The sequence below is a fragment of the Xiphophorus couchianus genome, chromosome 11, assembly GCF_001444195.1.
Source record: "Xiphophorus couchianus chromosome 11, X_couchianus-1.0, whole genome shotgun sequence".
Lineage (NCBI taxonomy): Eukaryota > Metazoa > Chordata > Actinopteri > Cyprinodontiformes > Poeciliidae > Xiphophorus > Xiphophorus couchianus.
The window spans coordinates 13980530-14004664 of NC_040238.1; the positions used below are offsets into that span (position 1 = coordinate 13980530).

Here is a 24135-nt window from a genome sequence, read left to right on the forward strand (position 1 = left end):
TTAGAGCTTTTTGTTATTTCAAAAGCCACACCAATTTCATCCATTCAAGGCTCAATAAGAAAGTAACTAAATACAATAAGCATTGGACTTTTTGACTTCTTATTATAAAAAACACGCAAGTCCAAAAACAAATGGTGTTTGACGGCATCCATCAGAAATGTGCTTGCTGGCTGAACTGTGCATAGAACATCTAGAAGCCATGTTTATATTGACATAGATTCTTTCGTTCTTTTTCATCCATCTTTTTTCTCACTCTATTGTTTGCATTCTGTACTGACATGCTGCATTCCTTAAAGGGGCAGTATTATGTAAAAATGACTTTTTTGAGCTTACATCAAAAAAGAATGCAACATATTTGGAGTGTTGCTTTGATACATTGATGCATCTTTGAGAAACCGGAACCTGCAGGTGCATGGGAACCAGACTGTTTCTGCACTGTTTACAATACCTTGTCATTGGTCCTGGTACAAAACCCAGGTGTTGCCTGTCTGACGAAGTCTGTTCATGCATTCCCATGCTGATGGAGGCAAGCTAGTGGATAGTAGACACCACTGCCCTGGGGCACACCAACACAGGTGAGACTGAAATGTATTGGAACCACCTGGCAAGGCTGGCAAAGTGTTTTGCACAAGGACACAATGACAGAGGGAGTGGGGATCAAACCGGCAACCTAAGGTTTGCGGGACAAAGTTCTACACACAAGAAACGCCATACAACACAAATGAGTAAGATAAGCAGAGCTGACCAACTCTGAGCAAACTCTCCAAACACTATACTCCCAACCCCATGAACCTCAAAATGAATTGTCCCGCATGGCCAACCCAAACAGCACACAAGTATTAAACAAATGACCCAAACACAAGTACTGTGGTCTGGAGGTGACCAGCCTGGGGCTGGTAACACAGGAAGAAGTGCAGGGCACCCTGCCAACTCCACACCTTGAACCCAGACACACCTAACCATGACAGCTGCACCTCATCGGACCAGCCCCCCCAACCTACCCCACTATACAAACACAATACATTCCTGCCACAAAGTGAAGCCACACTACCAAGAACTGAAATCCAAAAATCCAAGCTTATCCAGGAAAATGAAAACACCAGCCTTGGCCTCAATCAACATCCCACTCCAGCCCAGGACTTGATCAGATGGCCCACTCCTACTCCTTCCAATCCCAAATGGAAAAACGAGGAATAAGGGCATGGAAAGACCTCAAGTGACCCAAATGTGGTGATGATGTGTGTTGCATTTCACAAAACTAAACTCAGCTGTTGGGTTTGATACAAAGCTGGGGAAGTGGTTATGTTACTGGTCTGATGACATTCTGCCATGTGATGCATCAGGTGAGAATAAAATGAGTGCAGAGGACATAAATCAAAAGTGAGACAAAGGAAACTCTGTAGACAAGCTCTGCCCATATGGAAACTGGCTCCTAGTGGAGGGGTACCTACATAGCTGAAGGCTTCTTTAAGGGGAAAGAAAATAAACAGGCATGGTTTTTAAAACCTATTAGAATCTACATTTTTTAAGAAATGTGACATCACAATGTAATATTTTTAAAATTATGCTGCAAAATGTCTTTTGTCTCTCAGTCTCAATCTAACGTTTCTATTGAGTTTGATGATGTTGGGTTACTAGAAAGAATGATCACATTTGCTCTGTCCACAATCCCATGCTGTGTGTTTCTCTTCATTAATGGAACCATTTTGTTCACTCTGAGGAGTAAATCTGTTTTTCGTGACACCTGTAGATATATTCTGTTGTTTAACCTCCTTCTTGCAGATACTGCACAGTTAGTAGTATCTCAGGTTCTGTTTCTATTTTCTGTTTGCAGAATTACACTAACATATCCTGTTTGTGGCATGCTAACTGTTTTAGGTATTCTCACAAATGTAATCTCTCCTCTAACGCTGATGGTGATGTCTCTGGAGCGGTGTGTAGCTGTGTGTTTCCCGTTGAGACATGCTATGATTGTCACCATCAGAAACACTAGGCTGGCAATTATTGCCGCTTGGACTTTGAGTTCATTACATAATATCTTTCGTGGTATTTTGCTATTAGATTTTTCTTTTGAAGACCTAGGTAGTCTACAAATGAAAGAGTTATGCTCTGATCGCATAATGCAGCTTGGATCCAGGTCTAAAATGTATGATAATGCTTTCACTGGTATCCTTTTTGCTTCAGCAGCCATTGTAGTCATTTCTTCCTATGTTGGTGTAATAATAGCAGCCAGGTCAGCATCTACAGGAAAGGCTTCAGCTCTGAAGGCTCGTAATACATTGATGCTACATTTGGTGCAATTATGCCTCAGTTTGTCTTCAACTATTTACAACCCAATGCTTGTAGCTCTTATAAAAATTGTTCAAAGTGAATGGTTTCAACGATTAAATAGATTTCTTTATATATTAATAATTATATTCCCCAGATGCTTAAGTTCTTTAATTTATGGAATTAGAGATCAAACTATCAGACCTATTCTTCTGGCCCATCTAGGTTGCCAACTAAAACATAAAACTGTTGCAGTCAGTGGTTGAAAGTTCAGCTTCTGTCAAACTCTTCATGACTGTGAAAGAAAACTAAGACAGTTACAGTCATCAGCTTTATTGGTGTCTTAGAGTGAAAATTGTGTTAAAATATAATTTTTTTAAATCACTGAAAATTATAATGCAATGTTTTACTGTTTAGTATAATGCATATAAGCTAGAAGAGCACAAATAAGACTGGGACGAATCTAGGAGGCAGCACAAGAATCTGTGGAGGCATAACAATTCAACAGATCATATTTATAAAAGAAGTATGTTGAAACAAATGTCATCTTGAATTCAAATACAAAAATGTGGTATACACATTTATGTCTGTAAATGTAACAATAAAAAAGAGGAACATGAATTTTAAAGAAGAGTCTCATCACCCTTTTATTCTACCAACATGACGGAGCAGAGGCTTTGTGTATAAAAGTGCACAACTTTCATACTGAAATTCTAAGGCAGGGAGAAATTATAAAACTTAGAACGATACAAAAAAATTTATTTACAGCTAATAATAATAGATTTGATTTAAGAGGTGCCCTTTATTGCATACAAGATAATCTTTACAAAAAATAAAAACAAACTAAAAGCTAAACAATTAAAATACTAACAAAAGAAAATTTAGAGATCATAGTGAAAATGTTTGTTAGAACAGATGTGATTTCAGCCAGAACTTAAAAACAGCATTGAATGGAGGAAACGATTATTCCACAGTGTGAAGTAACCAAGTTCAACCAAGCCAAAGGCCGCTATGTTGTTTGGCACATTTTCACATCACATAAGCTGCACATTTACAAAACCCACCATGCACAGGGAGAATATGCCAACTCCATGCAGAAAGACCCCATTGAATCCAGGACCTCCTAGCTGCGAGGCAACAGGGCTACCAACTGTTCAGCCCAATATTACAGCTTAACAGCTTGAAATAGGCCCCTGTCTCTTCAACCTTAAAAGATGGAGTCATTTACACCCAATAGGTTTTTTACTCTGTGCACGTCTGGCAGGGTTGCACTAACCCTGTATACGCTTTTACAAGGTTTATTTTGTGTGTGGGGTTTTGGAAACTGACGGTACAACCAACCTACTTCCCCGATGTCTGAATGTGACATTTGCCTCCTGAGTGTCAAGCTAAGACTGTGGGAGGGTTAAGAAGCTCCTACTCTTTCCAACATTCCACCTTCAATACATCATCACATTCCAGTGATGTTCCACTGGAATGTGCAGTTCCACCAGGTGTTTGCTAATTGCTGCTACTGCTAGTCTGGTGGAGCTGAGCAGGGGAGGCACAGGGAAGGGGTGCTCTGTGAGGAAGAAGCTTAGCTAGACTCTGCAGCTATAAAGCAGAGCTTTGGGTAAATCCCCCCACACCCAATGAACAGTGAACCCCACAACAAATGACACAGTGGGCTGACCGGCCAGTCACCACACGCCGGCCGCAGCCATGCCGACCCCTCCCTGCTGGAACCCACTCCTCCTCCAGGTCTCTAATCCCTAATGGCAAAGAGAGAGCAGGAGTATGGAAAGACCCCAGGCCTCCCTCTGTCAGCTCAAATGTGGCGTTGGTGTGTTTTATATTTCACCAAATCAGTATTTCTCAATTGTGCTCCTCATGGACCACTACCCTGCATATTTTAGATGCACCTCTGTTCCAAAACAGCTGATTTAAACGATTGCATGACCTTCTATGGATCCATCAAGTGATGCAGATGGCTGTTAATCACCCACTTATTTAGGTCTGGTGTATGGCAGAAGGGAAACACCTAAAACCTGCAGGGCAGTGGCCCCTGAGGACCAGAACAGAAAAACAGTGCACTAAATAAAACAGCGTTCGGGGAAAAGCGGCTCGATCGTTTCCGATCTATTGAAAATGGCCCTTTACACTGGGCTTGCAGGGCTTGTCTAAGGTAACAGTTAATGATGACCATCGATCCGAAGCCCCAACAAGTAGCTGGATAAAGGTTTTAAGATGTACGCCTCGTTATACGTTCACAGATACGAAGGTGAGTTTTACTTTTGTCAAGCTGGAAAAAATCTAAGACCAGGTTTCAAAGACAGAGAAGAAACGCAGCTTTATTAAATTCAAAACACCTGCAGGCGGAGAGAATGCACACAGTTAGACTGTCAGACAAATGAATAAACTGATTAATAAAAGTAATAACAGTGTGAATATTTATTTCATTTTACACTTTCTTTAAACTTTGTGGCTAACATTCTTTAGCTTATGCTAGTAGGCAATATTCTCGGACATTTTTCTTGTAAAAATGTGCTATTTAAGTATCTAAACATTTTTCATCCATTCTAACGGCCAATGTTTTTACCTTGTCTTCAAGTATATTACGTGGTTTATTGTCGTCAGTGTCAGAGACCAAATAACGGGGATTTTACGGTTCAGGCTTTTTGCTTCTGAAGCACAACGAGCCCATAGCTTAGCATTAGCTCTGGTGTCGGAGTTCTAGTTCAGCTGACGGTTCAGGTTCAGTTGTTGCTTTTAGAAAAATATGGCCGTGTTCCTTAATGTCTCCGTGTTATTTCGCTTTATTAGATTTGCATGCTTCTTGTGAAGCAGGACGGTGTTTACAGCGGTGTATACAGGCGGATCAGTTGCTCGGCTGCCTGGCTCTGGTCTGCTCTCTGGTTCCCATAAACTCTCTTTTCAGGCTGAATACAGAAGTGTTTCCATGGAAATAACACAGAAAGCTCCTTTACCTTCTGCTTTAGGCTGAAGAAGTTGATCCGGAGTGAAGTGAAGGCTGTAAACTTTGCTGTGCAGCGTTAGCTTTATCTGGTAGCAACGAATATATACAAGCCATTGTCTTCTTAATTCAGGACCGCTTGGAAATCCATGAAAACTTAAAAGCCCATTATATTAGGAAAACAACAATGTTCATAGTATTGTTTTATTTACTTCTGAAATAAGACTTTGTCTTTTCTATGTCATGGTAACTCAAAGCAGAAAAAAGAGAGCCGCATTTGCGCATGCGTTTGTGACGTCAGTGCAGCAGGTGCAAAGAGCTCATAGGGCTTGTACCTGCCCAACGTGACACAAAGTTGGGGAGGTACAATCGCATCACCGTATACTGATCAAAGGACATGAATCAAAAGTGGGATAAAGGAAACTCTATAGACAAGCTCTGCCCATATGGAAATGCAAACTGGCTTCTAGTGGTGGGGTACCTACATAGGTGAATTCATTCTAGAATTGTGCTGCAGAGGGTAGAAGCAAGTTGGAATGGCTCTTTGGGATTGATAAAGTACTTTTCAAGCTTTGAATTTCAATTGAAGGGGTTTTTGGAAAATAAACAGATATGTTTTATTTAAACAAAATCTGATAGCCTAAGTTTTTCAGCAAAAGTGTCATGAAAATATTTGCCTGAATTCTACATCTCGCAGAATATTTTAAAATATTCTGCAAAATGTCTTTTGTCTCTCAGACTCAATCTAACATTTCTATTCTGCTTGATGATGTTGGGTTACTGGAAAGAATGACCACCTTTGCTCTGTCCACAATCCCATGCTGTTTGTTTCTCTTTATTAATGGAACCATTTTGTTCACTCTGAGGAGTAAACCTGTTTTTCGTGAAACCTGTCGGTATATTCTCCTGTTTAACCTCCTTCTTGCAGATACTGCACAGTTAGCAATATGTCAGGTTCTGTTTCTACTTTCTGTTTGCAGAATTACACTAACATATCCTGTATGTGGCATGCTAACTGTTTTTGCCAATATCACAAGTGTAACCTCTCCTCTAACGTTGATGGTGATGTCTCTGGAGCGGTGTGTAGCTGTGTGTTTCCCTTTGAGACATGCTATGATTGTCACCATCAGAAACACTAGGCTGGCAATTGTTGCCATTTGGACTTCCAGTTCTTTACATAATATCTTTCGTGTTATTTTGCTGTTGGATTTTCCTTTTAAAAATCTAGATAGTCTACAAATGACAAATTTATGCAATGAATTCAATATGCTGCTTGGATCCAGGTCTAAAATGTATGATAATGCTTTCACTGGGTTCTTGTTTGCTTCAGCAGCCATTGTAGTCATTTCTTCCTATGTTGGTGTAATAATAGCAGCCAGGTCAGCATCTACAGGAAAGGCTTCAGCCTTGAAGGCTCGTAATACATTGATGCTACATTTGGTGCAATTATGCCTCAGTTTGTCCTCAACCATTTACAACACCTTGCTTGTAGCGATTATGAAAATTATTCAAAGTGTTGGGTTTATACGATTAAATAAATTTCTTTATGTTTTAATTATTTTATTTCCCAGATGCTTAAGTTCTTTAATTTATGGCCTTAGAGATCAAACTATCAGACCTATTCTTCTGGGCCATCTAGGTTGTCATCAAAAACTCAAAACTGTTGCAGTCAGTGGGTGAAAAGTTCAGCTTCAGTTATGGTCTTTATATGTGTGAAATAAAGATAGTTACACAGTCAACGGATTTATTATGGATTCACCTAGAGAAACTCACAAGTGTTTATCTTTAGCAGCAGTGTCTTCATAGGTCTGCCTAAAAACACATGAATCCAGAATGCTGCTGCTGTCATTCTGACTAAAACCAGGAAGATCGAGCACATTGCCCAGTTCCAAAGTTCTTCCACTGAGAGAATAGACTTTAAGATATTGTTGGTAGTTTAGAAATCACTGAACGGTTTAGCAACAAAATACATTAAATATCTGCCGTTGTTGTATCAACGTTCCAGACCTCTCAGGTCTTCTGGTTCTGCTCTCCATCCCCAGAACCAAATATGGAGAAGCTAAATTCAGCTTCTATGCACCACTGAAATGAAAAAGTTGCTGCTTAGATATCTATATTCTTTTTGCGTCATATTTTAGCCTGTTCATTTTTCACTATTGACTATGCTGTTTTCTTGTCTATGACGTCACCACATTTGCTATGGAACTGCTAAACAAGGTCATGACTTCCAGCTAATCGGTTTTATGAACACGCCATTTTTTTTAAACTGCAAAGATTCCTAACTTTTGGATCAGACATACTAATGATTAAATATTAAAGGAAAATAGTTTCATTTGAATAAGTTGTGATGTTTGTGAAGGATTTTGAAGAGAATATAAACCATATATTATTGACTAACTTGAGAAAGGGTGAGATTGTTCCATGATTAATGCAGAACTCAATGGAGGGTTAAATGACAAACTCATCTGAGGGACAAGAGAAGCCTGTGTATTAGTATTAAAGAATCTGACTTAATATTAACTATTCGATTAATTCATTTACCTGTAGGGCTGCGACTGTTGAAAATGTCTGCAGCAAAAACTGACCCATCCAAGGCTATATAGTAAAAACTGACTAATTAAACATCAGTGGACAATATCCCAGCAGTAGGAGAAGAGGCCCTCAGGGCCACAGTGGGCTGAAGAGACAGAAGATGCCTTGCCTATGAGATTCATCCCCAGAGTTCCCTTGTAAGACATTACTGTTTAAATAAACATATAAAATTGTAGAAGAGTGCAGACCTTCGGTCATTTAAGTCACAACTGACTGGTGGCCAAAGCCCGAAGTTAGTAAAACCGGTGACACTTTATTTGACGGGGTGTGAATAAGACTGACATGATTCTGTCATAAACATGTTCATAACACCTGCTATGAACATGAAAGAGTCTTTATGAATCTTTGACTGTTGTCATGAAGTGTCATTCGGTAAATAATGACACTTTTGATGTAAAGTTGTGTTAAAAGTCCATTAAAAGTGCCAACTTTGCTGCAAGTGTAGAAATTTATGAAATAATGCAAAGTTGGCACTTTTAATGGACTTTCAAAGAAACTTCTGGAGCAACTTTGCATTAAACAGTGTCATTATTTGCAGAGTGACACTTCATGACAACAGACATTAATAAAGACTCTTTCATGTTCCTGACAGATGCTATGTCAAGTTTATGAGTGTCATGTCAGCTTTATGCACACCCCGTCAAATAAAGTGTTACCATAAAACCAAGTAATAAAGAACCATTGAAAGCTCAGAAGCAGATTTGTGAGGAAATAAGATGTTGATTAGAGAAGAATTGGATTAATGTTTCAACATATAATATTTCCAATAAAATGGTCCTTTTATCAATAGGAGTATACATTGTTTCACACAACATATAGTCAAAAGTACTGGGTCTGGACAGAGAGCACTGAATACCAAATGCAAATATATTCCATTTTACACCATGGCATATACTGTAAATAGAAAATAAACACAGTTCAGTGTAAAATAAAGGGGAGGATTGTAACCATGTTACTGGTCTGATGACATTTTGCCATGTGATACATTAGGTGAGAGCCAAATGAGTACAGAGTACATAAATCAACAGTGAGGTGAAGGAAACACTACAGAGCAGGATTTCCCCACATGGAGATCCTAACATGCTTTTAGCAGCAGGGTACCTGGATAGCTGAAGGTTCTTTAAAGGGTTTTTGGAGAACAAACTTTGTGTAAAAACTGGAATATGACATTTTCAGATTGATGTTCTACTAATTTTAAATATTCTGCAAAATGTCTTTTGTCTCTCAGCCTCGGTCTAACATTTCTGTTGAGTTTGATGATGTTGGGTTACTGGAAAGAATGACCACCTTCGCTCTGTCCACAATCCCATCCTGTGTGTTTCTCTTTATTAATGGAACCATTTTGTTCACTCTGAGGAGTAAATCTATTTTTCGTGAAACCTGTCGGTATATTCTCCTGTTTAACCTCCTAATAGCAGATACTGCACAGTTAGCAGTATGTCAGGTTCTGTTTCTACTTTCTGTTTGCAGAATTACACTAACATATCCTGTATGTGGCATGCTAACTGTTTTTGCCAATATCACAAATGTAATCTCTCCTCTAACGCTGATGGTGATGTCTCTGGAGCGGTGTGTAGCTGTGTGCCTCCCGTTGAGACATGCTATGATTGTCACCATCAGAAACACGAGGCTGGCAATTATTGCCGCTTGGACTTCCAGTTCATTACATAATATATTTCGCATTATTTTGCTGTTAGATTTTCCTTTTGAAGACCTAGACAGTCTGCAAATGAAAGATTTGTGTTCTGAAATCACAATGCTACTTGGATCCAGGTCTAAAATGTATGATAATGCTTTCACTGGTTTTCTTTTTGCTTCAGCAGCCATTGTAATCATTTCTTCCTATGTTGGTGTAATAATAGCAGCCAGGTCAGCATCTACAGGAAAAGCTTCAGCCCTGAAGGCTCGTAATACATTGATGCTACATTTGGTGCAATTATGCCTCAGTTTGTCTTCAACTATTTACAACCCAATGCTTATAGCTCTTATAAAAATTGTTCAAACTGTAGTGTTTATACGGTTACACAAGTTTCTTTACGTATTAATAATTTTATTCCCCAAGTGTTTGAGTTCTTTAATTTATGGAATTAGAGATCAAACTATCAGACCTATTCTTCTGGCCCATCTAGGTTGCCAACTAAAACTTAAAACTGTTGCAGTCAGTGGTTGAAAGTTCAGGTCCTGTCAAGGTCTTCATAACTGTGAAAGAAACTAAGCCACTTCCATAATTATCAGCTTTATTAGTGTCTTAAATATAGTGAAAATTTTGTTAGTTATTTTTAATGCATTGTTTTGCTGTTGTGAAGAATCCATATTATCAACGAGACCACAAATAAGACTGGGATGAATCTGCAAACACGGCACCGTCTAACACAGGGGTGCCCAAAGTAGGTCCTCGAGGGTCGGCATCCTGCACATTTTAGTTCTCTCCCTGGTGGTAGTAACAACCTTTTCAGCATGTTAATGTTCTTCTTGGCCTCTAATGAGCCATCATTGGATCCAGGTGCGTTAAACCAAGGAGAGAACTAAAACATGCAGGATGCCGACCCTCGAGGACTGACTTCGGGCACCCCTGGTCTAACAGATCATGACATTAATAAAAGTACATGTGTTGAAACAAATATCTGACTAAACCTTTTATCTTTACACTGAATTCAAATGAAAAACTTTCTATGTATGTTTATGTCTGCAAATATAAGACAAACATGAATTTTAATTTTAAGGAATCCTTTCATTGTCTTTATTTCACAAAAAAGTAGATTGACAGACCGCACACAACCGAATGATCACTTCTACTAAAGAACTCAAATCTCCACCTGTTCCTCGTCAGGAGCCTAAACAGGGAGTTGATCCATGAGACCAGATGGTTAACACCATTTGTCTTGAAAAGAGGCCCTCTCAGTGTTCACTGTGTACTGCTGAAATTACCAGTAGTTCTTACCTGTGCAGTTTGTGTTCCCCCTTGCAGTCCTTTGTCCCATGAATGAGTCTCCTGGACTGCTGCTCGCCTTCCCGTCTCCTTCTACAGTTCTGATTTTCACTTCCTGACTTACCTGTCAGTCCCATCGTAACTTCTCCAACAGTCCTCCTGAAAACACTTACCTGGAGTCCTACCTGATAAAATACCTACCTGTCCACCAACACAACTTCCAGCTATGGAATGCTCTCATGGAAATATAAAAAAATATCTATGGGTCAGAATATTGAAACTTTGGGCGTGCTGTGGTGGCGTAGGGGATAGAGTGACCCACGTTTAGAGGCCTTGAGTCCTCGACGCGGATGGGTTCGATTCCCAGACCCGGCGACATTTGCTTGTCTTCCCCCGTCTCCTTTCCCCTTTCCTGTCAGCCTACTTTCATATAAGGGACTCTAGACTAGACTAGACCCCCTGGAGGGGAGAAAAAAAAAAGAATATTGAAACTTTAATATGAAATAGAGTGACCGTATTGAATGACCCACTAATAGAATCACAAATAAACCTAGTGTTAATAAACATTAATTTGTAGTTACATTCCACTAATATGATTAAACAAAATATGACTTAAAAATATTACGTAAAAAGAAATTCCTTAAATCTAAGAAAAAGTTTGAAAGAGGGTAAAAGAATTAAGAAATTTGAGCCCATTAGTTTCTTCACAGAACAGTGAATAAAACAGAACAAAAAACAAGAAAATGTGGTAAAATGTACCATCTAAATGTAATGGTCACTACAAGGCGTTATAACAAGGTGTTGGTATAGAGTTTACTTTTTTATACAATATGTTGCATTTCTGTATTATTCACCAATTGGGGCACATACAGCAAAAATAAAACATTTAAGCAATTTAATATGTTTTTAAATTTATCAGATTAATTTACACTGAAATTCTTCTGATATGTAGTCATAAGAACCTGAATAACAAAGTGGTATGGTCACATGCTTATGTGACGTGTCAGGAAAATTAGATGAGAACACAACACATATATTAAATATAAAGCTAAGCAGCAAACCCTGCAGACTGCCTCTGCCTACAGTCCACAATCTAGATGCAAAGGTGACGCGTCTTGGTGATTTTCTTCAGCATTTCTATGTTTAAAGACTAATATAGTAACATATAATAACTAATAATATGTTGAAATAATCTAAATTACATTTTGGAAAGCATTGACTTTTGGATGTTTTAAATTTTCTGTACCATGTCCTATGTCTCTCAGTCTAACATCTCTGTTGGGCTGCAATATCAGGAGTTTCTGGAAAGAGTGATCACTTTCACTCTTTGTACCATCCCATCCTGTGTGTTTCTCTTCATTAATGGAACCATTTTGTTCACTCTGAGGAGTAAACCTGTTTTTCGTGAAACCTGTCGGTATATTCTCCTGTTTAACCTCCTAATAGCAGATACTGCGCAGTTAGCAGTATGTCAGGTTCTGTTTCTACTTTCTGTTTGCAGAATTACACTAACATATCCTGTATGTGGCATGCTAACTGTTTTTGCCAATATCACAAATGTAATCTCTCCTCTAACGCTGATGGTGATGTCTCTGGAGCGGTGTGTAGCTGTGTGTTTCCCGTTGAGACATGCTATGATTGTCACCATCAAAAACACGAGGCTGGCAATTGTTGCAGTTTGGACTTCTGGTTCTATACATAATATCTTTCGTGTTATTTTGCTGTTGGATTTTCCTTTTAAAGATCTAGATAGTCTACAAATGACACATTTATGCAATGAATTCAATATGCAGCTTGGATCCAGGTCTAAAATGTATGATAATGCTTTCACTGGTTTTCTTTTTGCTTCAGCAGCCATTGTAATCATTTCTTCCTATGTTGGTGTAATAATAGCAGCCAGGTCAGCATCTACAGGAAAAGCTTCAGCCCTGAAGGCTCGTAATACATTGATGCTACATTTGGTGCAATTATGCCTCAGTTTGTCTTCAACTATTTACAACCCAATGCTTATAGCTCTTATAAAAATTGTTCAAACTGTAGTGTTAATGCGATTACACAAGTTTCTTTATGTATTAATAATTTTATTCCCCAAGTGTTTGAGTTCTTTAATTTATGGAATTAGAGATCAAACTATCAGACCTATTCTTCTGGCCCATCTAGGTTGCCAACTAAAACATAAAACTGTTGCAGTCAGTGGTTAAAAGTTCAGGTCCTGTCAAGGTCTTCATAACTGTGAAAGAAACTAAGCCACTTCCATAATTATCAGCTTTATTAGTGTCTTAAATATAGTGAAAATTTTGTTAGTTATTTTTAATGCATTGTTTTACTGTTGTGAAGAATCCATATTATCAACGAGACCACAAATAAGACTGGGATGAATCTGCAAACACGGCACCGTCTAACACAGGGGTGCCCAAAGTAGGTCCTCGAGGGTCGCCATCCTGCACATTTTAGTTCTCTCCCTGGTGGTAGTAACAACCTTTTCAGCATGTTAATGTTCTTCTTAGGCCTCTAATGAGCCATCATTGGATCCAGGTGCGTTAAACCAAGGAGAGAACTAAAACATGCAGGATGCCGACCCTCGAGGACTGACTTCGGGCACCCCTGGTCTAACAGATCATGACATTAATAACTTAGACTTAGACTGACTTTATTGTCATTTTGCATGCACAGGGTGAATACAGAACGAAATTTCGTTGCATACGGCTCAGGACTGTGTTTTGAGCTTCCAATGTTGTGAGGTTACTCCAGAATAAAATAAAATACAGTATAAAATATGAATATAAATCTAAATATAAAATATAAAGTGCAGGACTGACAGTAAAATAGAAGTTATTTAGCTCTGTACATGTGCAAGGTATAAAGTGGAGACCAGATTTTGAGTGCAGTCCAGTTAAGAGTTCAGCAGTCTGATGGCAAGTGGGAAAAAGCTGTTTCGGAACCTGGTGGACCTGCACCGGATGCTGCGGAACCTCTTTCCATGTAATAAAAGTACATGTGTTGAAACAAATATCTGACTAAACCTTTTATGTTTACACTGAATTCAAATGAAAAACTTTCTATGTATGTTTATGTCTGCAAATATAAGACAAACATGAATTTTAATTTTAAGGAATCCTTTCATTGTCTTTATTTCACAAAAAAGTAGATTGCAGCCATTGTAATCATTTCTTCCTATGTTGGTGTAATAATAGCAGCCAGGTCAGCATCTACAGGAAAAGCTTCAGCTCTGAAGGCTCGTAATACATTGATGCTACATTTGGTGCAATTATGCCTCAGTTTGTCTTCAACTACTTACAACTCAATGCTTGTAGCTCTTATAAAAATTGTTCAAACTGTAGTGTTTATACGGTTACACAAGTTTCTGTATAAATTAATGATTATATTCCCCAGATGCTTGAGTTCTTTAATCTATGGCCTTAGAGATCATACTATCAGACCTATTCTTCTGTCCCATTTAAACTATCAACTAAAACATAAAGCTGTTGCAGTCAGTGGTTGAAAAGCTTAGCTTCTGTCAAACACTTCATGAGTGAACGAGGTACACAATTTTCATGTCTGAAATATAGGAACAATTATGTTAAACGTTTTTTAAGACCAATAAGTCATACTTCAATTTTTTTCTGTTGTGGAGAATCCATATAAGCAAAGACCCACTAATAACGGAATTAATGTGGGAGAAATCAGATGAATATGAAGACTGAAAATTGTCTAACATATAATGACATTTATAAAACAAAGGAAGTCTGTTGAAACAAATGTCATCTGGCAAAAATCCTGAAGTTATTTAACTTTGTCAGCTGAATTGAAATAATTTTTGTATGTATGTGTAATTATGTGTAATCATAAAAAATTAAAGCACAAGGAACTTTATCTAAAAAAGTCCATCTGTTTCATGTCCCTGTATCAAAGGTAAGGTGACAGAAAGCTGCATGTTGAATTATCACCTCTACCAGAAAGTTTTCCAAGACTAAATAAGACCCTGTACTAAACTGTTAATTGTTGAAAAATGTGATGAGGAAAGGTGACAACTGACACCTAACAGATGTGTCTCATTTTGAACAGATTCTTTTGCCACTAAAATTGTCATTGTATGAATAGGAGTACATGTTGTGTCACATAACATGTTGCCAAAAGTATTGAGTAATCCCTCCAAATTGTGTTCTGGTTTTCCAGTCACTTCCATGGCTACAGGTGTGTACAATACAGCTCCCAGGCCTTTAAGTTCCTACTATAAGCATTTAAATTGCACCATGGTACCAGAAACCCCAGGATCGCTTTCTGGCATTATAGCAGTGCAGTACCACCAACACCAGCTCAGGCCTGGATAAATCAGACAGTGTAATCAGGTGTATTTTATGCAGAAGTCATCAACTTTCTGCACAGTCAATAGCAAAAACATCCAAACTTTAGTTATTGAAATGGCTTATATGGAAATTGTGTGTTTTTTAAACCTTGCTAGGTTTGAAGAACAGCGTCTGGTTTATCTGCTCGGTTTGACTATTGGTTTTCAGATGAAACCCAGAACTAAACCTTAGTAGTACAGAAGTCACTCCAGACAAGGAGGTGACTTCTGTACCGCCACAGAATCTCTAGAGGAATTCCATGTAAAGGGAATAGATGTTTCACCAAGAGACATAAGTACGATTGGATGGGCCAATACCTGTGTCAGGTTGAGAACATTGGGACTGGAGAACGGCATTGTGACCATCCCAAGTAATGGCTCCCGCTTTGCATGCAAGGGGTAGAATGGTGTCAACTACCTTGACAAAGTATTGGGTTTTGTGTTTTGTGAACCTGGTTGATATGAAATAAAGTTTGATCAGGAGAACAAAGACAATCGACTAAGTCGCTTTGCCTCTTGTAGGTTATAAAGATTCTAATGGCCAGCAATCCACGATTATGGGACGTTCTGCGTGAAGCCAATGATCCCATTTCTCCAACACCACAGTCAAAAGCTCCAGGTCCCATAAATCATAATATTAAAAGGAAGACGGATGATGAGATAAAAAGGGATGCAGTTTATCATCCTTAGTGATCTGAGAAAGTACAGCTCCAACACCTGTATCTGAAACGTCAACCTCTAAGATCTCCACGTCTGAGACGTCACAGAAAATGTGATCCATGTGCCATGTTTCAATGCTTTCTGGAGAAAACAATCCATCAGTTAGGGGAAAAAAATAAAGACAAAGATCAGCTGAAAAATGACCTTATTAAAGTTGCGTTGAGCCAATCTAAACAAATTTTTCCTTTGTATCCATCTTCTACAATGGAAGGCAGGTTAGTTGTGCTTAATGTTACTTGAATTTAATCCCATCTAAAAACAACAGGAAAGAAAAAACACAAGCAAGCTCCTTTGTGATTTCACAAGAGGGATTAGGTCATTCCTTGCTAAATGATGGTGACATGTATCAGATGAACAATTAATAAGAGCAGAACCTGTCACCCAACGTAATGAACGCCAAGTGACCAGATTACCTTCACTAGCTGTGTGCAGGTGGATTGACAAGGCATGAATTTAGTTTTTTTTGTGAATACCAGGAATTTGTCTGATGTGTGCATTCAAATCTTTTTAAATACCAACTGAATTATTTTTCCTGTATTTATGATACCAGAAGGTAAATTTTCAGCAATTTTAGGAACTCTTCAGCATGTTAAATGTGTCACAGCCTGAGTCTAACATGACAACAGCAAGTCAGAACCAGGATCTGTTGAGGATAGTACTAATTTCCACCCTGTCTACAGTTCCATCATTTGTTTTTCTCTACATTAATGGGACCATTCTGTTCACGCTGAGGAGTAAACCTGTGTTTCGTGACACCTGTCGTTACATTCTACTCTACAACCTTCTTCTGGCAGACACTGTCCAGCTGGCGCAGAGTCAAGTGCAGTTCTTACTGTCAGTGTGCAGAGTCAAACTGGCTTATTCGCTGTGTACTGTTCTTAGCATGCTTGCCAATCTTACGACTGGGATTTCTCCCCTAACACTGGTGGTAATGCCATTAGAGAGATATGTGGCTGTGTGCTACCCACTGAGGCACTCTTCCATCATCACCGTCAGAAACACAACTGTAGTAATCATTGCAATTTGGGCCGTCAGTTCACTGAACAATCTCACTCGTGTTCTGTTGTTTCTAGAGTTTTCATTAGAAAAAATAGAGAGTTGGCAAATAGAAGACGTTTGTTCTCGTATAGCTTTGGTGCTTGGTGCTGTAACTGCAGAATATGACAGGGCCTATATATGTGTTGTGTTTGTATCAGCTGGTGTTGCTACAACTTTCTCCTATGTTAGTGTCATTATAGCAGCCAGGTCAGCCTCCACAGATAAAGCTTTAGCTCATAAGGCCCGTAACACCCTGCTACTGCACCTGGTTCAACTTGGCCTGAGTCTTTCCTCAACTATTTACAACCCACTCATTATAGCTCTTTCAAAAATTCTAACAACAGTGGCATTTTTATGGGTTCAGAATGTTTTTTATGTTTGTTTTATTATCTTCCCCAGATGTTTAAGTTCTCTGATCTACGGGCTAAGAGATCAGACCATCAGACCTGTTCTTTTGTATTATCTGTGTGGTCGACTGAAAGTTAAAATCAATGGCTAGTAGTTTTTTCACTCAGCACATATTTTTTCATAAGATATGGAACTCTTTATCTAGATTAAAACCCAGCTGTTTAGAGTTGCTTTTGAAACCTAATCATGAAACATTAATCGATCATCTGATGTGCAAAATGTAATGTTGTTGGCTGTTCTATGACTGTATTTTTGTGATGTAAAGCACTTTGAAATGAGAGGTGCTACACAAATAAGATTTGATTGATTGATTGATTGATTGTATTCCAGAAGATGTAAAAAATGTGCAAGTTTAATACTGTGATTGAAAAATGTATAAGTTGTTTACACATGTTTAGCTTTACTGATCTTCATTAAACTGTTGCCTTTTTTAAATGTTTGTGTTGTTACTTTTGCTATTTTGTTGCTGTTTTCTCAATATAATTCAAAATATAATTAAAATATGTTCATAAGGCTAAATGGTCGTCCTTTTGAATTTAGTTTTTTCCTAAATTATTCCTGAATGTGTAAAATTGTGGTGGAAAATGCAGTCTGAATCTCAGAATTTGAAACATAAAAGATTTGGATTATTATGGAATCAGCAGAAAACTTGAGCAGCCTGAGATAAGCGTTTACTTTTTGTGCCAAGTCTCATAGGAGTTTTTGTTCTCCAGAAAACTGCAAAACAGCCAAAACACAGTTTGTTTAAATCAAGGCTAAAATGACATCGGTGTAGTGCTGCCTTTGATTAATAACTGGATCACTGATCAATAAATTTGATGTTTGATTATTAGTCTTGATCAATTTGATGATGACATTTGACCAAATGTGCTGTTACGTCACAGTTCTTATATATAAAATGTATAATATACAATGCAACAGTTTACATTTTATATTAAAAATGAAGAGTTTTTATGTCACAGAAAGAACCGTTTCATTTACAATTTGACTTTCAGCCTTTTTCATTTTTTAAGTAATTTGTTTTTGATTGGCTTCAGTATACTTCTTGACTTAAGAGCCCCCTCAAAAAGGAGATGGTACATCTCAAGGGGTTATCCTTGAAATAAATAAATCTGTCTGATTAACAGGCATTTGTTAGGTTGGGAAACAATAGTCTGACAGGTGCATGAGGCCGGCAAATTTTAATAACACTGCATCTCAGTTTATTGTTTTATAGAAAAGTTTTAGAAACTAAATTTACTAGGTGAAACACTATATCATTTACACAAACTCATGTTTAAACCTTTGTGTAAATTTAGATTTTTCCTCAAACTCATGAAAATACATAATGTTTTCAATGAGAATGTGACATCAGATCAATAAAAACATAATACAGAATGTGGGCTTCATGAAACGTATGTTTGAAGATGCAGTTGGTGACTTATAAACAATATGTTTTATAAATAATTTTAAAACTGCCTCCATGTGTAACAGTATAACATAAGCCAGAATCTGAAAAGAAGAGCTCCTCTGCCTCCTCCCTGTGGTCCTACTGTCATCGGCAGAAACACACCTCTCAGGTTCAGAAACAACCAATCAGAGCCAGGAGGTGTTCGAGCAGAAATTTATTTTCAAGTTGTTTTGCAAGGAAAAGGTTCTGGCACAAATCCGGGTCATTCTGATCCGTCTTCCCTTGCTCGTGTGCGAGGGAAGACTGGCCAGAAGCCCAACACTTGGAAAGAATTTCTGTTTGGACAGATAAGGAGCAACAATGTGTCATTTGGCAACTGTGAAATGGAGCAGATTCTGATTTCCAGGAGGTCCAAACTAATTCTTGGAACCCCAATACAAATGCAGTCTAAAACGGTGCCAGAGTCGCTACGCAAATGAAGAGCAGCAATGCCATTTGTCGAAACGTTCAAATACACACCAGCAGAGATTAAATCCTATAAAAAGTGATGCAACCAGTTAAAGTCGAGAGATTTTGGATTTTTGTAGCAATGTGTTTGTGATCATTCCAAAAATGTGAATGTGAATTAAACCTCTCCCGCTCGGCCTTTAGCAGTGAAGGAACAGAGTCCTGCATGTTATTTCTTTTATTCATATATTTCAAAAGTTAGTCGCTTTAATTCCTCAATAGAGAAAGGTCTTAGCACTGTCCATCATGCTTGTGTACAATGGCCTTAAAGTGGAGAAACAACTTACCCTTACAGAAAAAATGTTTTTCTGTTGCCATCAGTGACCAGGCTAATTAGCCTGAGCATTTCTGGCAGCCACCATTGGGAGGGAGCATAGCATAGCAAAGAGAAAGGGGCAGGGTGAGAGTAGTCCATACACGAGGGTGATTGACAGTGTCCTCTGGCTTGGAAGAATCTGTCGGGGGAAATTTACTAGAAAGCTCCATTCACACTGCAGACTGAAGGGACCCAAATCCGATTTTTTTTGTGACCTGTATCTGATCTTTTCATGACAGTCTAAACAGACCCACACCACTTGGATGTGTTGTTTATTCTGCAAACATCAGTATTCTCTGTCCTGACATGCAGAAGCAGGTAGTAAAACATCCACGGTGGATGATAATAAGCATAGTTGTTAAAGCGCTCACTCCAGTTGGACAACTTTAAAATCACAAAATATTCTCCACCATTACCTTCCATGTTCACCCCTACAAACACTTAGTATGCTCACCAAGTGTGACATTATTGCATTCTCTACTGCGCATGTGGGACACTGTTAGGAAGCTTGCAGTTCACACAGGAAATCACATACAAGTCGCATATATTTGGAAAGGATTTGCGACTTGTATCTGGTTTCGCAAAAAAGAAAAATTTGGCTTCACAAAAAAAATTGGAATTGAGCATCAAGGCCAGCAGTGTGCTCATAGCCCAAGACACTGGCCATTGCAGCTGGGCACACTATTAAGAAAAGCTGACATAGACAACTATTTTTTTTAGAAATGTATACATTGTTTTTAGTTTTTTATTTCTCCAACATCCAGTGAGTTATCAAAACTAATGATTAGGTTTCCAGTTAATTTTTTAAAAGCAGAACATTGTCACTACATAAGATACTACCCTGCCAGACAGACTCAATTTTTATGCCTGGTTTAACGTACAAAACACTCATACCAACAAAAAAATTCCATGGACACCAGAGAAACCCTCCATACAGGTGGCACACAGCCAGGTGTTAAAGGCTCTGAAGCAGATAAATGCATGTAACCCAGTAGGTCCTAAAGGCTTGTGCAGACCAGCTGACAGATGTGTACATGGACATCTTTAACACCTAACATAAGCTGCTGTATCTCACCACTGCAAAACTTCCACATTCATCCTAGTCCTAAAAAGACCTGGTGCTCTCAATTACTTCAGACCAGTGGCACGTACACCAGTAGCCATTAAGTGCCTGGAAAAGTTGGTACTTAGTCTGTGGTTCCTGAGCACATTTATCCTCTCCAGTTCACCTATTACCTAAGCAAGTCTATGGATGATGCAGTTGCAATAGGCTTACACCACACTCTGCAGCACCTGTGCATTGGCAGAGAATATGTCAGGATACTCCTTTTTAACTACAGTTCAGTCTCCAACACTATTCTGCCTGGAGAACTGGTTGAACTGGGAATTCCAACTGGCACCTCCAACTTGCCCATGTGTCCGTAGAATTTCTTGTGGACAGACCTCAGCAAGGGAGAAATGGTCTCCAAGGTGAAAATCAGCAACAGATCACCACAGGGCTGCTGCCTCACTTTGTACACCCAAAAAACTGCTTCTCCAACAATGATGAGGCAGTGATCATAAAATGAGCAGACAACAAAGATCATCCTGTGCCTCATCAAGGGAGGAGGTGAGACAGCTAACACGGAGGTGGTCAACAACACACTATGCTTCAGAGAGGAGAATCATATCATACTCATTGTAGGAAAGACAAAGCAACTGATCACTACCCCTTTTCCATCAGGAGGACAGAAGTGGAGAGGGTCACAAGTTCCTGAGCCTGTAACGTAATCTTGGCTCTGAGCTGGTCGGTCAACACTGCAATAACACTGAGAAAGCCCCAAAAGAAGCTGCACTTCATTGGACTGCTTGAGAAGGCTTGAGTGGGCCGCCGACCCCTCATGGTGGCCTACAGAGTGTTGGTGGAGAGCATTCTCACAACTGGCATCCCAGTGTGACACAGCAACACCACAACATCCAGTGAGTTATCAAAACTGCTGATTAGCTTTCCAGTTAATTTTTCCATTCATTTTTTAAAAGCAGAATATTGTCTTAACATGGATTTGTGTCAGTTTGACATGTTTAGGTGTTTGTTCTAGCCATTCTCCGTCTGAAAAACAGTGGAAACGAAATCACGTCACTTAATTTTGATCCCCTAATGCGAGACATGTGATCTACCATGTGAGCAGGTTGGCAGGAAAAAGCTCATAAAACATATGTGGAGCCAGTGAAACCCTGCAGACCACCTCTGCCCCCACAGCAACACGTATAGACTCTAACCTGCCCACTTCGTACAGTCTTTGTTTATGTTAATGTCTCCTATTTACAGATGTTGTATCTTAATATTTGCTTTAGTTTTTCAGCATCTTGAGTAGGTATATTTTTGACATGCTTTAAATAATTCTGCAATGTCTTCTTCCCCATTTAACATCACTATTGGACAGCAGTATCAGGGTTTACTGGAAAGAATTGTACTTTGCTTTCTGTCTACAGGTCCTGCGTGTTTCTTCCTCCTCATTAATGGGATCTTGATGTTCTCTTTGAGGAATAAGCCTGTGTTTCGATACACTTGTCGTTATATTCTTTTATATAACCTCCTTGTTGCAGATACTGCTCAGCTGATAGTGACTCAGGTTCTGTTTCTCCTTGCTGTTGGTCGAGTTAAAATAACGTATGCCGTCTGTGGTACCATCACTACTATGGCCAATCTCACAGCAGGAATTTCTCCTCTGACACTGGTGATAATGACGTTGGAGAGATACATGGCTGTTTGCTACCCACTGAGGCACGCTTCCATTATCACCATCAAAAACACAGTAGTGGCCATTATTGCAGCCTGGGCTGTCAGTACACTAAACAATGTCACTAGAAATCTGTTTTTGATAGAATATCCATATGAAAAGTTTGGGAAAGTCTTGATGAAAGACTATTGCGCTGACATTGGCTGGATTCCAGATTCACTGTGTGATGATTATGACAGAGCATACAACGCGGTTATATTTGTTTCAGCCGGTTTCACTGTAATTTCCTCGTATACTGGAGTTGTAATAGCAGCCAAGGCAGCTTCTACAGATAAAGCATCTGCCCTGAAAGCTCGTAAGACACTTCTGCTGCACCTAGTTCAGCTCTTCCTCAGTCTGGCTTATACCCTTTACTACCCACTGCTCTCAGCTCTTGCAAAGACCGTACAAAGGATAGTATTTGTATGGGTCCAGAATGTTATTTATCTGCTTTTTATTGTCTTACCCAGATGTTTGACGTCTTTAATTTATGGCCTAAGAGATCAGACCGTCAGACCTGTTCTATTACACTATCTATTTTGCAGATGGAAACTCTCAGTTGAACCAGCCACCTGCTGAGAAGTCAGGTTTTGGACATAAGACATCATATTTGTCTGGGATGCCTGACCGTGTAAATGTAAATAGTATTTGGCTGCGGGTTTGTAATGATACATTCAACACTTGAGACACCACAAAGTCTTTAGTTCATGTGGATAGATGAGATCTAAACATATTTAAAAACTAAGAATTCTGAAACATTTTCTTTTTTCCCCCCTTTTAAATTAACATTTCAGGAATTATGCTTTAAAGAAGCTTTGCATAAATGACCCCATCTAAGTTGGTCCTATTACCAAAATAGCTTTAATGTAATCCTTTTTGGGGGTTTTGCAAAATAAAACCTTATCAGATTACTGGTTGTTTTTGAAAAACTGTTCACTATAGAATAATTCCCTTTTGTCCTGATTCCTGTATCAATTAAAATTTTCAAGCAGAGGCACATAATGAATGGTTCTAATTGCAAAAGCAATACCTTTCAGTTTGTATGGCAAATGTTCCAATCTACAGCTGATCTGGGCTCAAACTCTCTCTGCCTCTGTCTTTGGTGGTCTTTCCACCATCAAAGAGAGGCTATTAGTCCCACCAAAAAGGGGGCAATTTCTCCAAGTTAGCCCTTCTGACAACTTCTGAAAAAGCTTTTTCTGAGATTCTTCACTTTAACTAGAAACGGCACATTTAAAATATTGCATTTTCTAGAGGCATGAGTTTTTATTATGCAGTATTTCAAATTCGTACAGAATCTTTATTGACATTTATGAGCTTTTCCACTAAAAGTGATCCGTTTTGAATTAAGGTTACTTGTAATTTTTTACAATGTAATGAGCTAAGTTTCAACTTCGGAAGTTTGTATGTGTTTGTGTGAGTGAGCGCTTAGACTTCTTGTCAAAACCCATCCTTAAATGCAAATTGAAATTAGTCAGTTTAAAGCTTTTTTAACTGAAATGGATTCCTGTACCCTAGTAAGATCTGGATGTGTTTGATTGCCTATATAATAAAAAGACTATGTTCTTGACAAAATAAGATGTCTTGTTTCCTATTTAGCTAATTATCCTGCCTGGTACATTCAGGTATTTGGGAAAGAAATGTTTACTATTTTATTTTGGAGGGCTGAAATTGAAACTGAGTTGACACAGTGAGACCTTTACAGTTTAATAAGAATATGTAAAAAACGAAAAGCCATCCATGCATCTTTTTTACCAGCTTAATCAGTGCTGGATCGCGGGTGTGTGGGGGAGGCTTGGTGCCCATATCAGTCAGTCATGACCAATTAACCTAACAGTCCTATTTTTGGACTGTAGGGAGAAGCTGGAGTACCAGGAGAGGATACACACATGCACAGGAAGAGCATGCAA

The 24135-nt window shown here is 38.7% G+C and overlaps 6 protein-coding genes across 6 annotated transcripts; all 6 read left to right on the forward strand.

The window, feature by feature from the left end:
* The first annotated feature begins 1574 nt into the window (after positions 1–1574).
* On the forward strand, positions 1575–2534 carry LOC114153645 (odorant receptor 131-2-like). Its single transcript, XM_028032325.1, has one exon. The coding sequence runs from the start codon at positions 1575–1577 to the stop codon at positions 2532–2534; it is 960 nt and encodes a 319-aa protein (XP_027888126.1).
* A 3407-nt stretch (positions 2535–5941) lies between these two features.
* LOC114153642 (odorant receptor 131-2-like) lies at positions 5942–6901 on the forward strand. Its single transcript, XM_028032323.1, has one exon. It carries the CDS (start codon positions 5942–5944, stop codon positions 6899–6901), a length of 960 nt encoding a protein of 319 aa, XP_027888124.1.
* Positions 6902–9023: 2122 nt separating this feature from the next.
* LOC114153638 (odorant receptor 131-2-like) lies at positions 9024–9983 on the forward strand. The gene has a single exon (XM_028032317.1). The coding sequence runs from the start codon at positions 9024–9026 to the stop codon at positions 9981–9983; it is 960 nt and encodes a 319-aa protein (XP_027888118.1).
* Positions 9984–11989: 2006 nt separating this feature from the next.
* Positions 11990–12943, forward strand: LOC114153651 (odorant receptor 131-2-like). Its single transcript, XM_028032335.1, has one exon. It carries the CDS (start codon positions 11990–11992, stop codon positions 12941–12943), a length of 954 nt encoding a protein of 317 aa, XP_027888136.1.
* A 3450-nt stretch (positions 12944–16393) lies between these two features.
* Positions 16394–17344, forward strand: LOC114153639 (odorant receptor 131-2-like). Its single transcript, XM_028032318.1, has one exon. It carries the CDS (start codon positions 16394–16396, stop codon positions 17342–17344), a length of 951 nt encoding a protein of 316 aa, XP_027888119.1.
* A 4509-nt stretch (positions 17345–21853) lies between these two features.
* LOC114153241 (odorant receptor 131-2-like) lies at positions 21854–22804 on the forward strand. The gene has a single exon (XM_028031638.1). The coding sequence runs from the start codon at positions 21854–21856 to the stop codon at positions 22802–22804; it is 951 nt and encodes a 316-aa protein (XP_027887439.1).
* Positions 22805–24135: the final 1331 nt, after the last annotated feature.